Source organism: Enoplosus armatus, chromosome 3, assembly GCF_043641665.1.
Source record: "Enoplosus armatus isolate fEnoArm2 chromosome 3, fEnoArm2.hap1, whole genome shotgun sequence".
Classification (NCBI taxonomy): domain Eukaryota; kingdom Metazoa; phylum Chordata; class Actinopteri; order Centrarchiformes; family Enoplosidae; genus Enoplosus; species Enoplosus armatus.
The window spans coordinates 14,411,561-14,426,624 of NC_092182.1; the positions used below are offsets into that span (position 1 = coordinate 14,411,561).

At 38.5% G+C, this 15,064-nt stretch overlaps 1 protein-coding gene across 1 annotated transcript; it reads left to right on the forward strand.

The window, feature by feature from the left end:
• The first annotated feature begins 410 nt into the window (after positions 1–410).
• Positions 411–15,061, forward strand: LOC139283150 (inter-alpha-trypsin inhibitor heavy chain H3-like). The gene is made up of 22 exons (XM_070903108.1): positions 411–497; positions 1,252–1,412; positions 1,542–1,646; positions 1,995–2,157; positions 2,272–2,382; positions 3,238–3,366; positions 3,495–3,611; positions 3,829–3,997; positions 4,584–4,694; positions 4,968–5,149; positions 5,281–5,460; positions 5,560–5,681; positions 6,970–7,147; positions 7,889–7,903; positions 7,988–8,002; positions 8,576–8,609; positions 11,737–11,811; positions 13,069–13,176; positions 13,258–13,426; positions 14,424–14,572; positions 14,758–14,839; positions 14,947–15,061. The coding sequence occupies exons 1-22, from the start codon at positions 426–428 to the stop codon at positions 15,059–15,061; spliced, it is 2,562 nt and encodes an 853-aa protein (XP_070759209.1). The 5' UTR covers positions 411–425.
• Positions 15,062–15,064: the final 3 nt, after the last annotated feature.

A 15,064-nucleotide genomic window follows, 5' to 3' on the forward strand; every position in this document is an offset into this window, starting at 1 on the left:
GTGTATGATTACTTTTGCCTGCTGTATCACCTGTTTTTACCGACCTCGTCAGATCGGTACTCTTTCACGAAAGCTGTACATACTTGAAGACAGAAATAATAAATTCATTTTTGCTTGACATCATTCAATATTAGTCACGTACTTGTGTCATTAACTGTGCACACACTGAATTTCTGCTTTTTTATCTTGTCATAATGATTTCTGCTAGGTATGTGGGTGATTCCTGGCAGTGTGTGTGAGTGGGTGGGAGTGTGTTTTTGTGTGTGTGTTTCTGTCACGTAAACAAGTGCAGGAATTGTTGAAAGAGGAGAGAGAGAAAGAAGAGTTTGCCCTTTAAAAAAAATTATGTACACATTAATGTCCTTATCTGTTTGAGTTTAAAAGACAGTCTCAGCTGCCCGGGTTGCAGTCTAGTGTCAGCCATCATGGAGAGAGCTTTGGTGCAAATCACCCTCTTTGGGCTGCTGCTGGCTTCGGTTACCGCACTGCCAAACAAGGTAAGGTCACAAAACCTTAAGGACAGAGCACCACACTGCAGGGAAACTGAATATATTGAAAACATCAATATCTTACAGCTGATTAATTAACTGATATCTGAGGTTTGTGCTTGATTTTTTTGTATCTCGGCATCTTTTTGCAACAGACTGAACTCTGCCTCTGATAAAAAAGCATGGGTTGAATGGCCTGATGGCTGTCTACCTTCATTGTCGTTTCATATTGTTCTTATGTATGCACTGTGTGTGTGTGTTTGTGTGTGTGTGTGTGTGTGTGCGTACGCAGATTGCTATTGTTATGGGGACAAATTCACATTAAGCTGATCCATTCAAGTTCAGGGTTAAAACTTGATATTTAGTAAAGGTTTGGGTTAGGTTGCAGTAAAACTCCAGGTAATTATTGTCAGTCAACAATGTAATGTCCTCTTAAGTGACTAAAACATGTTATTGTGTGTGTGTGTGTGTGTGTATTACTCATGTTGTGGGGTCATAAATCTGGTCCCCATGATGTTAATCATTCAATTTTAAGGTTACAGTTGGTAAAAGTTAAGGATAAGGAGTATTGGGAGTGTGTGAATCATGTGAAATCAAATCACTGGATGAAAAATAATGAGAATGGGGTGTTTCTGCAGTTAGACCAATGAGATTTCACTGATGCCACGCACCAACACTTTGTATTTCACCATCATCTGATCTTTGGTCAGCTGGCCGTCAGCCATTTTTTTTATTGTGAAATGTACCTCCTGTATTTGCTCAGGATGACTGGGACATCTACAGCTTTCACATCAACTCCACAGTGACCAGTCGTTACGCCACCACTGTCATCACAAGCCGCGTGGCCAATCGTATGGACGAGTCAAAGGAAATAGAATTCCACGTCCGGATTCCCAAGAACGCCTTCATCAGTAAATTCAAAATGTGTGTGAAGCTAAACTGATCTTTGAATATTTACAGGAAGAATTATACATTAAAGAATCATGGAAAGAAATCATGGGCGACTCACAGGAGTATGTATATAAAGAAAGACTTTTCCTCTGTCTTCTTCAGGTTTATAGATGGCCAGGAGTACGATGGTGTTGTGAAAGCTAAGGAGCAAGCTCAGCAGCAGTACACTGAGGCCGTGTCCCGTGGTGAAAGTGCTGGGCTTGTCAGGTACATGAATCAATGGATCAATGTATTACCAGTTCTTCTACTGGGACACCTTTAGTACAAAAAATGACACTGTAACAAATATGCTCCATGTTGTGGGCCGTATGATAAAGTGTTACCCTTTTTTCTTGCAAAATACAGGCTACTTTCACATTTTCAAATCTCTGAAACCCTTCAAGTGCAATAGTCTGAGAAGGACAAATTACTGTTTAGTTAAACTGCTCACATCTCATATCCACACTAGGCCATAACCTGTGATGAGGGGTCATAAGTAGGCATTGTTTCATTGTAAGGGGTTATATGGGGGTGGGAACCACTGCTGTAATGCCATGATTATCATCTCTGTTGCAGTTCTGTAGGGAGGACCCTCGAGGAGTTTAAGACCTCTGTGACTGTGGCTGCTCACAAAAAGGTCACCTTTGAACTCACATATGAGGAACTGCTGAAACGCAGGCTTGGCAAGTACGAGCTGCAAATCCACGCTCAACCCATGCAGCCTGTCAAAGACTTCAAGGTGTGTCTTTCCTGTTTGTATCTAACCAGTTATCATCCAGGAAAACAATGCTGGAGTAATAACATCTTCCACAGAGCTTCTAACTATTTTGATTTATTTTATTCTCAATGCCAGGTTGATGTGTACATTCATGAGAAAGCTGGCATCAATTTCCTCGAGGTTAAAGGAGGACTAAGCACCAAAGCCCTGGCTAATGCTATCACCAAAACAGTTGCAGACAAACAGGTACATCTGATCTGTATTAACTCAACTGCTGTTTTATTCCGACCCATATTAAACTGTTTAACTATACATCATGGTGCCATAATGGCACTGGAGACTATGTACATGCATACTACAGTCTGGCTTATTGTTTACACTGTGCACATCTCCTAGACTCGTTCATTACACTGGGGAACAATTTGAAAAAAAATTCTGTTGAGTTAGATTTTTATGCTGATTAAAACTAAAATTCGCATGCTGATTCCAAAATTGCAGTCAGTTTTTTTCTAGCACGTCAAGTTTTTTCTCCACAGCTTACCCTCCAGATAAGCAAAATTCCACTGATTAGCTGTAGTAAGACTTGCCAGCTGATTACGATTGGACTCATCTACAGCTACGTGGCAACTTAACAGTCACAATTGAGACAGTGCAGTGAGAGGTGTGTGCAGCTCCCAATAGGTCAGTACTATCACACACATATCTGTTAAGTACAGTATTTTTCATATTTTTTAAGAAAACGGGGATCCTATAGTTCAAAAACTTGACGTGATAGTGAAAAACTGAGATCAGTTTTGGATTCCGCACCCAAAAATTAGTTAAAAACAGCTGTCAGACCTAACTCAACAAAAATTGTGTTCCCCAGTGTTATTTTCTATATACTGTATATGTAAATTCACTTTTCCAACAGTTTGCACTTTCTGGTTAGATACCAAACTCAACTTTGTGCTAGTAGTGTTCAATGCTGTGCAGTGACAATAAAGTTTAGTCTAATCAAATTTAATGAAAAGCAGAAAACTCATATTTTTGACCAACAAATCTCAGTCATCAACTTCTGTGTCTATCAAGAGTTTATGAACCTGATTCATCTTCTGTTTCCAGGCGTGGGTGTATTTCTACCCGACAGAGGACCAACAGAAAACATGTGACAGCTGTGGAGATCAGGGTATGAATGGAGATCTGGTTATTGTTTATGATGTCAACAGGGACACCTCATTGGGAGACATCAAGGTACAGTAAGAGCTAATTTCTGTGTTGACTTCAAATTGTCTATTAGCATTGTCCATAAATAATCTGTAAGAGCTAAAAAATACCATAATTACTTAAGTGTATACTTTCTTCTCACTCCCTCCCCCAAGACATCATCTGGGTACTTTGTTCATCACTTTGCTCCATCTAGTCTTCCCCGCATACCAAAAAATGTCGTCTTCATTATTGATCAAAGTGGCTCAATGCACGGCCGAAAAATACAACAGGTACAGTATTTGAAGAGTGTGAGTTTGTGACAGACTGCCACTGAAGCACAGGGGGCATTTTAGTTTTTAGTTTATGTCCCTTAATTAGTCTATTATGTCTATGATTTACAAACAACTTTATTAAATACATGATTTAAGAACACACATGAAACAAATATTATTCCATGGTTTCTTGCTTGAATTAAAGTTCTGATGTGTTCTGATGTTTTTTGCCCAGACCCGAATAGCATTAATCCATATCTTGAATGACCTGGCAGAAGATGACTTCTTTGGTCTGATCACTTTTAATAGCGAAATTTTTCACTGGAAACGAGAACTTGTTCAGGTCAACAAAGAAAACCTGGATAGTGCCAAGACATTTGCACGGGAAATTAAAGATAGCGGAGGTGAGGTTTTTAATAATTATTTTGTTGTTAATTTCTTCTTCATTCCCCAGATGTAGGCGATGATTCGATGATGGAAGGAAACTCCGCTGATACTGACTTTTCACATAATATTCTTTATTTGCATCAAAGATCAGGATCAACAGGCATGCGCATCTTGACCTGTACAGCACCCGTAGCCGAATCAGTACTGCTGCCCCGAACACTGTTCAAGCTCGTCTTTTATACATTTAGACATACATGGGGTCCTACTATAACACCCGAGTCTGTACACTTTTGTTTCCCATCTAGGGTAAGGAAAAGAAACCTCTCAGAATGACCTTTCACATACCTTAACCTCTATATCATAACTCCCACATACCAAGGTAGACCACGTCCAAACAATGATAAATCTTATCTGTACGGGGCCCCAACATCAGCTAGTTGTTTACCTGGAACATTGCATACATGGCAACTTTGTACTGCATATCATTTTATGAAAAGACTACTTTTATGATTAGTATCAAATAATACACATCAATTTCATTAAGGGATGTGAACATTTGATAGCAGAACAGCAGTGATGAAACATTTTTTCGTTTCATTTCAGCCACAAACATTAACGGAGCAGTGCTGGAAGGAGCACGTATGCTGAATGCACATCCCAGAGAAGGGTCAGCGTCTATCCTTATACTCCTCACCGATGGAGACCCAACCACAGGTGACAACAAAACACACATGCAGACAATCACGTGCACAAATATTTTAAGAAATGAATATAATCATTTTTAAATGATCTGACTGGTTGACTGAAGTCTTTTTCTGAATGCCCTCTCCTGTCACCAAGCTAAACCCCCCCCTTGTGGGACTTTAAAGATATTTAATTGAAAATAAGTTGACACTATTTACAATTAAGTGTATAAAATGTGTTTATGTACACACTGTAACTTCTACTAATCACAGGATAGTTGCTTGATGTCTTGTGTCTTTGCAGGGGTGACAAACCTTGAAGTAATACAGTCAAATGTAAGAGGGGCTATTGCAGACAAATTCCCACTCTACTGTCTTGGTTTTGGTTTTGATGTCAATTTTGAGTTCCTTGAGAAGATGTCGCTGCAGAACAATGGTGTGGCACGACGGATTTATGAAGACTCTGATGCTGATTTACAGCTGAAGGTATTTTAAAACTATTGCACATGGCTTACATTATAGATCTGTTACATTTCCATAGATAACTGATGATATTGATCATGGTTGGCTGTGGAGAGATTAAACATTCATACAGTGTCCATACTATATGTCAACAGGGTTTCTATGAAGAGGTGGCCACTCCTCTGTTGACAGATGTGACAATGATCTATGCCGGTGGGACCAATCTAACCCAGACTAACTTCAGCCAGTATTATAATGGCTCTGAGATTGTGGTGGCCGGTCAGATCACTGACAACAACATTGAAACCTTCACTCCACAAGTTGTGGCCATTTCGGTAAGTATCGATCCACACTGCACATCAGCTGTAATCTTCTGAAAGGTTTGAGAAAGTCCCTGTGTACACTGACATAACAATTCATTTGGACTATGACAGAAGAACAGCAGGGTGGTGTTTTCTGACACGAACGCCACCGTGGAGTCCACTGGAACAGTGTCTGACAGCCACATCCAGAGGCTTTGGGCCTACCTCACAGTCAAACAGCTTCTGGAGAAAGAGTGAGTGTCACGTCGACCATCTTTTCTCTTTTTTCTTGTTTGTAATCAATGTTAAATTGAAACATTGCTACTTAAACATTACATATTTAAATATTTAAAGTTTATATATGGAGTTTTCAGAAAGTTATTGATGACACCGGTGGCCGTCGAGTAAACAGCACTCAGCCTCCTGTTGCTTGACTGATTTAGGCCCTAGTATGATTCACAATCATATTTAGAATAATGTTACTATCTGTAATGTTTTTATATTCTATTTGGACCATTAACTACATGACACTAACTAGCTTGCCGTTTGCAAGTCACTTCATCAGCTAACATTATGAAGCAGCCAATCGGCAATCGCTTGGTACCGTCACATAATTTATTGTGGGTCCTTTACATTGAAATCAGTCCACATACTGTTATAGGCAACAGAGAAAGTCGGGGAGGGTCTCATTTTTTACGTTCACACATTGATACATGTAAATTGATTAATACATAAATTAAATCAATCAATTAAATGTGTAGTCTATCAAATTTAAGATCTCAAAGTGAACATGTTAAATTACCTTGTTTTGTCTGACCAACAGTCCAAGCCCCAAAAGATTTAAATTGACAATCCAGTAAAACAAAGGAAATCCTCGCTTTTGAGAAGATTGAAACAGAGAATGTTTAGCAATTTCTATGACTTAAATGATTTAATCAATTATCAATATTGTTGTAGATTAACTTTCTTTCAATTAATTAACCATTTGCTAAGCCCCCTTAGTTACTGTTGCTTTGCCTTTCAAGCTTTCTGTTTTCACAGGGAACATATGCAGTTTACATCAGTAATGGTGGCAGATTTACTACTCGAAATTGACAGTATAATTTTTGAAACAACGGGTCTTCGCATTCACACAGAAGTAAACAAAAGCAGACTTCTATGGCGTTTAATTAGTCTCAAAACCTGTGCACATAAAAACCTTGCGTGTTCACATGATACGAGTGCACAGAACAGTATCTTCGTGAGCGCACAGAACCGTAGACTTTGGCAGCAGAAATGACGACTGTCCCTTGCAGATTTTATCAGCCATAGCTAGTTAGCTTAAGCTGACATCAATGCTAATGCTAAAATGATCAACTAATCATTTCAGCACTAATTTATTGACAAAAGAGAAAAGTTGACAAGAGTAAGAGTGATAGGGGAAGCCAAACAGCTACTGAGGATATAACAAAAATAGTATCAAAAGATAGCGTTAGCTGCTAAATAATTTAATCATACTTAACATGTCATGTTTAAAACACATGTACACAATTCATGACACAGGCTGCAGTTATCTGGACCTGAGAAGGAGAACGTGAAGAAAGAGGCCTTGGAGCTGTCGCTGAAGTACAGCTTTGTGACCCCACTCACATCCATGGTGGTCACCAAGCCTCTGGGGGAGAACACAGATGTGCTCCATAAACCCCAGGAAGGTGAAACACCACAGATATGGCAACATCCTGTAGTTGGTCAACCCATATCATGGCCAAGCTTTGGGAGGGGAGGACGCGTGCAGAGCAGCATTTCTTCTAGTGAGCAACACAAATGTGAACAAAACAAACACAAAGCAAAATCAATAATGTCTCTTTTTCAACATTTGTCCCTTATTGTTGTATGAATACAGTTATTGCAATTTCAACTGTGGGTGTGGAACTGGACATAAGTATTTATGTTTGAAATACAGTTACTTAATTAACAATAATTAAATAATTGATTAACTGATTGATCAATTAATTGTTTTTTAAATTCAGTTTATTATTCATTTAAGAAAAAACATTATTTGACATTCAGTTAATGTAAACATTAATTGCTAATGCTTAAGTGTAATGCAACAATTGTAGACCGTTTATAGAAATTAATGACGGTCCTGGATACGAAAAAACGCTGAATAGACATACAATTTTGTCAACATCAAGAGTATTTTAAATCTTTGTCATCTGAAAACAGATCTAGCATGTTTGCAAAATTTGAGTACAACAAAGTGATGCCTAGCCAAAATATCAATTTATATCTACATGCACAAAGGAAACTGAGATTTTCATGTGTTTCACCAAAAGCATTTATGGATCAGCAAGAAAGAGTGACCTGTGGGTTCCTCCCTAAGACACACTTGGGAGGGTGCAAGCTCATTTACAATTCATGAGTATTTCAAAATAAATTAACAAATGTATCTTAATTTCATGTTTCTTTTTCTTTTCAACAGTGGCTGGCAGTGGAGGTAAGACATAGGTACACATGTGCACTTTTCTTAATTTTATGTTAATTTCATCTTAATTTCATGTTATCTTTTTCTTTTCAATAGCGGCTGGCAGTGGAGGTAAGACATAGGTACACATGTGCACTGTTCTTAATTTTATGTTAATTTCATGTTATCTTTTTCTTTTTAACAGTAGGTGGCGGTTTCTCCCCTAGAGGTATGACATAGGTACACATGAGCACTGTTCTGATGTGACTACACTATATGTATTTAACTATATATGGAGATTTTGCAGCTTAAAAGAGTCACATTTCTTGACTGACACCTGAGTTTGTAGAAAAACTGTTTATCTTTTAGATTAAAATGTATTGAACTTAAATCTGGGCTGCTTCCCCTCTGTAGCCAACCAAACTATAACATGAAAACAAAAGCTGCATCTTTGCAGTATATAAGACTAATTGATGCTTAACAAATGTATAAATGTATATCTTATACTTTTCATAAATGCATATTTAAATGCACAAAAGCAATTCAAATCTTAATGTGTTTTATCAAAACCCTGTGTGCATCAGCAAGGAGTGACCTGGGGGTCCCTCTCTTTGACACCCCTGGGAGGGTGCGAGCTCATTTACAAATGATAAATATTTCAAAAATAACTTAACTGTACCTTTCATGTCATTCTCTTTCTCTTAGGGTCAAGTTTTATGGGGTATGATTATGCGGCAAGGTATCCAGGTATGACATGGGTACACATCTGCATAGTTCTGATATGACTACACTACAGTATATGTATAAGAATTCCTTGTTAACATTTCCTGAGGGACACCGGAGTCTGTGGAAATATGTCTTGTGGCAAGGTTTATTTCACATCTGCATTAATGAGGACACAGAGTAATGATCACCTCATGAGTAAATCTTTCGTTCTTTTTAGCAGTACCGTCAAGAAATGGCTACCCCACAAGGAGAAAGAAAGGTGATGGAAACACAAGAAAGTTGGCTTGCTGTAATGACCTCCTTTGTTGAGACGAAACGGAACAAAAACACAGTTCTGATTGAAAAATGTATTACACTTCTCTCTGGACTGTTTCTCCCATGCCATTTGATCACATATATTACTTCTTGCATCAGATACATTTGTAACACAAACATAACATGAAAACATCTTGCATCTTTACAGAATTTTGATAAATCTAATTCATGCTTAACAAAAATAAATATGCCAAATGTCCATTTATCCATTTATAATCTAATCACGTGTATCAGTTTATATCTAAATGCTCACTGGCAGTTAAACTTTTTTGGTGCTTCACACAAAATCCTCTATGAATCACAGAGAAGGTGTGACATGCTCAGATCAAGGGAACCTGGGGGGGCCCTCCTGGAGACGCACCTAGAGGGGACCTTGCAGGCGGGCTCCTGGTGGTCTACCCATAGTCTCCAGAAGATTTAGGTGGAGGTGTGGTGATGCCTTGGCAGTTGGACAACAGGTGAAGGCCATTGCTTTGGCAGTCCGAGACATGGCTGTAAAAACTTTGTCACGGATATTGAAGAGTTGTGATTTGATGAGCAGACTCTCACCACTGAGGAGTGGTGCACACGTCTGCAGAGATCTCTGCTGTGGCAGTTATGTAGTTCTGTTCGTCATTGAGCTCTTCTGGATTGGTCCCCTCGGGTTGGGAGCTAGTTGCTTCCTCATCTGAAGACGTATCTCAGGTTCTTGTTTACTTGTGAGGATAAGATGGACTGTGAAAGTGGAGTGGTGCAGTGTTGGGCTGAGCCTGAAGGCAAAGCTCTCAATTTGTTTTTCTACCTTCCAACCTCACCTGGGTGAGGGGCGGCATGGTGGCGCAGTGGTTAGCACTGTCGCATGGGAAGTAAAGCTGGTTAGAGCAGGTTGGGGGTTAGATCCCCCGCTCCCCCCGTGTCCTTGAGCAAGACACTGAGCCCTAAGTTGCTCCTGATGGAGACCAGCACCTTGAATCAGTGTGTGAATGTGTGAGTGAATGGGTGAATGAGACTTAGCTGTAAAGCGCTTTGAAAATATGTAATATAATAATATAAGTGAGATCATTTACCTGTTTTTCGAGACGTAAGATTTTGTCAAGCAGCCGATAAAGGTTTGGCTCCCCCTGAGGGTCAGGGTGAGGAGCTCAGCGTCTGGAAAGAGCTCGTAGTAGAACTGTGTCTCTTTTGTGTTGAAAGGAGCCACTTGAGGTGGTTCGGGCACCTGATCAGGATTTGGGCACGTCCAACTGGGAGGAGACCTTGAGGCAGACCTAGAACATGCTGGGGGGATTACATATCCCACCTGGCCTGGATGGATGTGTGCTACAAATTTATTAGCAAATCCTTCATTCTACCCATCTTTAGTTTGGTACCTACTGTATATAATATAATTACACTATAATTTTTTATAATTACAATAAAAAGTCTTAAACTATATGGGATAGTTTATCAACAATAACTAAATAATGGTTGTGTCATTTTGAAATGATAACTTAAAGTTCTTTCTTTGATGAATGCAAAGTGCTTCTGTGACACTCGCAAAGACTGCAGTAACTTGAAATGTGTATTCAGTTTTTAGAGGTTAATTCTTCTGGGCATTTCTAAATATTACTAGCTATAGTTGTAAGAAGAGGATATTTTTACAGAAAATGTACATGCAAGATAATAACTGATGTTTCATTCTTAAATTTACCAGTTTACAGAATATCAGCGGGAAGCATTGGTATTCCCGTCAATTCAGGCGTCGACCACACATTTCTTCATGCAGGTAAACTTTTCTCTCTGCGTCAGTTCTGAACCATCCTTCTAAATTTGTAACTATAGTTCCAGCCACCCATAATCAACTAAAAAGCAGTCAGGCACCAAGGCTGGACCATCTGAATCTGTTCTTCTAATGATAGAAAAATTAATAGAAATCTTCTGTGTCCACATCATAACGCACATAGTGAGAGACAATCAATTATAGGTGCATATCAAATAGCAAAATGGGTCAGGTCTACAAAATGTAGGCATGACATTTCAAAATGCTAATGAATATTTTTTTTCTGGTTATGTCTTCAAAATATGTTATGTTAAATATTTACAAACAAAAAATGCATTGCGAAAGATTTCCAAAAGGTGGAGAATTTATTTGGGCAAAAATAGATGTTGCCACAGATTTTTCTAAGAATCTTGAGGAGACAAAAAATAATTTGCTTCCATTACATGAGTTATAATGTAAACTACTTTATAAATAACCACATGGTGCTGCTGCTGGATCTGAATTTATACTGAAAACTACTGACTTCTTCTATGCCCCAAGGCTTTTTTGTAGTTTTTGAGATATTGTGCTTATTAAGAGACAAACAAATGGAAGAAAACATAATGTCCTTGGTAGAGGTATAATGCTAATTTACATACGCCAATTTTGATACTGCAGTAAAGAATTTATGTATTTTTGTTTGGGCTACAATTAAAGATGCCAGTTACATGATTTAATAGGAATACAATGTTTCTTAACAGAACATTTTTAAATACAGGTACTGAAAAAGCTCCAACTTGTATACACAGATTGTCAATTTGTAGGTGTAGGTTAGAGTTTGTAGGTGAAATTTGTACAAAAAAAATGCCTTATACCATGTTTCATTCAATTTTTCGTGTGCATTTAAATCAATGTTATTAACTAACATTAACTTGTGGTTAACTTTTACTGGTGGGGATTAGAATAACGTGTGTTTTGTTTTGAAGCTGAGATTAGGTCTCAGAGTATGGATGTCAATTAATGCAATATCCTCTTCAATGAATACAATGTCCTCGAAGGTGTTGTAGTATAGATGTAAATGACTGGCTTTGTGTAAATGTACTTCCAGCTCATTATCCCTCCAAAATGGATGGCTTACAGGTGGGGCTGCTTCCCACCATTGTGCCAGACAGAACAACTAATGGTAGAGTATCTCATGCATGTATTTCATGGTATATGTTATATAAAATCTATCTATTTCTGTTGAGTAAGAAAAGGTTATAAAATAGTACAAAAAGTGTGGTAATTCATTATGATGTAAAAATATAAGTTGCCCTCACCTCATCATTAGCTTTCAGAATTCTTAAAACAGTGTGTATAACAAAGTGTATAACATACATAGTGTATGTGTATACAGTAAGCTTAAAGTATTACATCTGTAAAAGTACTATAAAAGACCGTACTTTAAGAAAATCAGCTTGTCATTATCACCATGCTACATTCATCACAAAAGCCCTGTGGTAAGAGAAACTATTTGAAAACAACCACCTTAAAGGAGACCTATTATGCTTTCCCTTGTTTTCTGTCATATATATATATATATATATATATATATATATATATATATATATATATAATGTTACAATGTTGGATGTTCATATTAAATGTGGCTAAAGTTTCCAACAATGACATAAACGTATGTAAAAGTAAGCCCCTCTGTAGGCTTCCAGAAGTTGGCCAATCAGATGAAAGGAGGGGGTCCTTAAAGAGACAGGAGCTAAAATGGCTCGTTTCAGACAGAGGATGGACTGAGGGGCTGCATAAAGAGCCAGTATAAGATAAATAGGGAACTGTGAATCATGCAAAGATACACTAGTGGTGTCCCAGAAAGAAATATAGAGTTGGAAATGAGCATAATAGGTCCTCTTCAATGACCAATATACTGAGCTAGTTTTCTGTCTTTCCCCAGTTTCCTCACGTAGTTAATTCACAGTTAGTGAGTTACTTAATTAGTTAGTTAATATACAGTACAAACATATAAAACATGTAAATTAGGTCTAAACAATATTCCATGTACTATACACATAAATACATAAATAAAATGATATGGTCAATGTTCCAACATTTTAGACAGGTATGTACCATAACTAAGACACTCTTGTCTGTGACCATAAATAATAAGGCAAGATCATTTGAGTTATGCTGAAATGTTCCTCGAATCTTGTGAGTCTGAGGACATAACATTAACATTCAACACATTGTTTGATGCTTTTGTCACAAAAGACGTACATGTTTACTGATCGCCACCACAGGAAAGTCGAGGTTTGGATAGTTTGGATTATAATACTATAATGCATCTTTAGTTGGTTAAATTGGTGTTGAGAGCAAAAGCAGTTTATTATAGAAGTGTTTCCTTCTGCTGTGTGACTCTGTGTCTCTGTATCTCTGTGTTCTTCTGCAGGTCCTCTTTTCCACAGGTTTCTGCTAAAACCTGAGAATCAGTCTCTTCCATTATGCTTTGATGTCACTGGAGATGTTTACCTTAAACTACTTCACCATCCCAGCAGGGGTCAGTAATTTTCCTCTTTGTGCCCCCCCATCACGGCTATTTCAAAGTATTGGGTTGAGCATTTGTTCTCTTTTCTACTAGAGCTGTCTGTGAATGGTGAGCTTGATTCAGTCGCACATGGAGGCTTCAAAAGGATTGTCATCCACTTAAAGACTGACCAGCATATTGAGGTTGACACCAAGGGAATCACTGTACGAGAGGGACAGACAGTGACACGCCACACTGGACAGGATCTCATCACAGTTGGAAGGTGACTTGGCAGGAATTATGCTACGATGATACTCAGTGGTGTATACAGACTCTCTGAGATGCAGTGATGAAAATGCACAAGGGTGACTCTTACATATAAATACACTTTCTTGCCAAGAGTTATATGCGAGATCGATTCTACTCTCATGTCCGTACGCTATGTATAAATCTAGTGTCAGCGTCCATCCATCTTAGCTTACATTGCTGTTTTACGGTGGGTGATTTGTTTTTTTACACCTAGGTTTTTGTGCAGACTAAACAAATGAGATATGATGTGTTAATTACAGAGCTTTAGAGGTGCTGGTAGGCAGATTTTGTCACTCTTGAACAGAGCTCTGCTAGCTGTTTCCCATCTCCAGTCTTCATGCTAGGCTAAGTTAACTTGGCGTCATATTGACTGCACAGACATGAGAGTGGTATCAATCTTCTCATCTATCTCTCCACCAATGAGCATATTTCCTAAAACGTAAAATCTTTCTTTTAAAACAAGAGCCCCCTATAATTTATTGTCTGAACAAAAAGAGACGTTCAGCACTGAGAGCAAAAAAAGCAGGGGCAGCCCCAAACACCCCATCCCACTGATGATATTCATGATGTTGAATGAGTCATTAATTCACTATTATAAACAAATGTAAATTGCTTTTTACAACTGACGCTTACATGAAAGCCCTGCACACCCATGACCTACCCACACAGGTGATTTTAATTATTTTGAATGACAACAGCTCCTCTCTGGAGTGTGTTGGAGTGTGTAGACTATGTTTGATTGAAATCTGCCTCACTCTCCTTTGTTAGCCAGGGTGAGACAAACTACACCTTGATCATTGTCATTGGTGCATTGACTCTGGTGACCTCACATCATGCTCAGCATAGCTTTGCACCTCTCCAGCCTGAGCGGGGGTGTAATCAGCCAAGATAAGTGAAATGACCTGTGAGAGTGTGCAGGGCCTTTAAAATGAGTCCAAAAGAAAGTCAAGACAAGGTGCATATTTTTCTAGTGTGACAGTGATCAGGCGGGACAAGGAAGTAGATGTTGCAGCTGGAGACACACGCATGGTCATCGTGATTCATGAGCAAGGTGACAAAGAATTCATCTGGCCGGTTTTAAGACAGCAGCCATCGGACAACAACGTTACAGGAATGTTAGGTGGGTGAAAAGGCTGGATTTGCTTCTATCATTTAATATCGGGTCAACAATACATTGAATCAGTTTGCACCCAGCTGTGGTGGTTGATGGATCAATAATTCATGAAAATACTGTTTTGTGCTGTGTCTCTTTATTTGCCAGCTTTTTAGTGTCATTGCTTTATTGTTTGTCCTCTGTGTGTCCAGCTCTAAAGCCAGCAGTTTATGAGGTACAGCAAACTCACTCAACAAAACTTAAGATCAAAGACCAAGAGATTGATGTTACCAGGTACATTTTGTTCTGTATTATTATATATAAACGACAGCTGCTTGAGAGTGCTATACGTATTATTACTCTGATACAAAGATTTGTAACCATATGTCTTTCTTTTATAGAGCCAATGCTGTTGACTACAGTATTGTCTCATCTCCGACACTGGACTGCTGGCTCATGTCTGCAGAGTCTGCCCTGCAGAGACGCCTGGATGATTTCATTGTTACGCAACTTTAACTG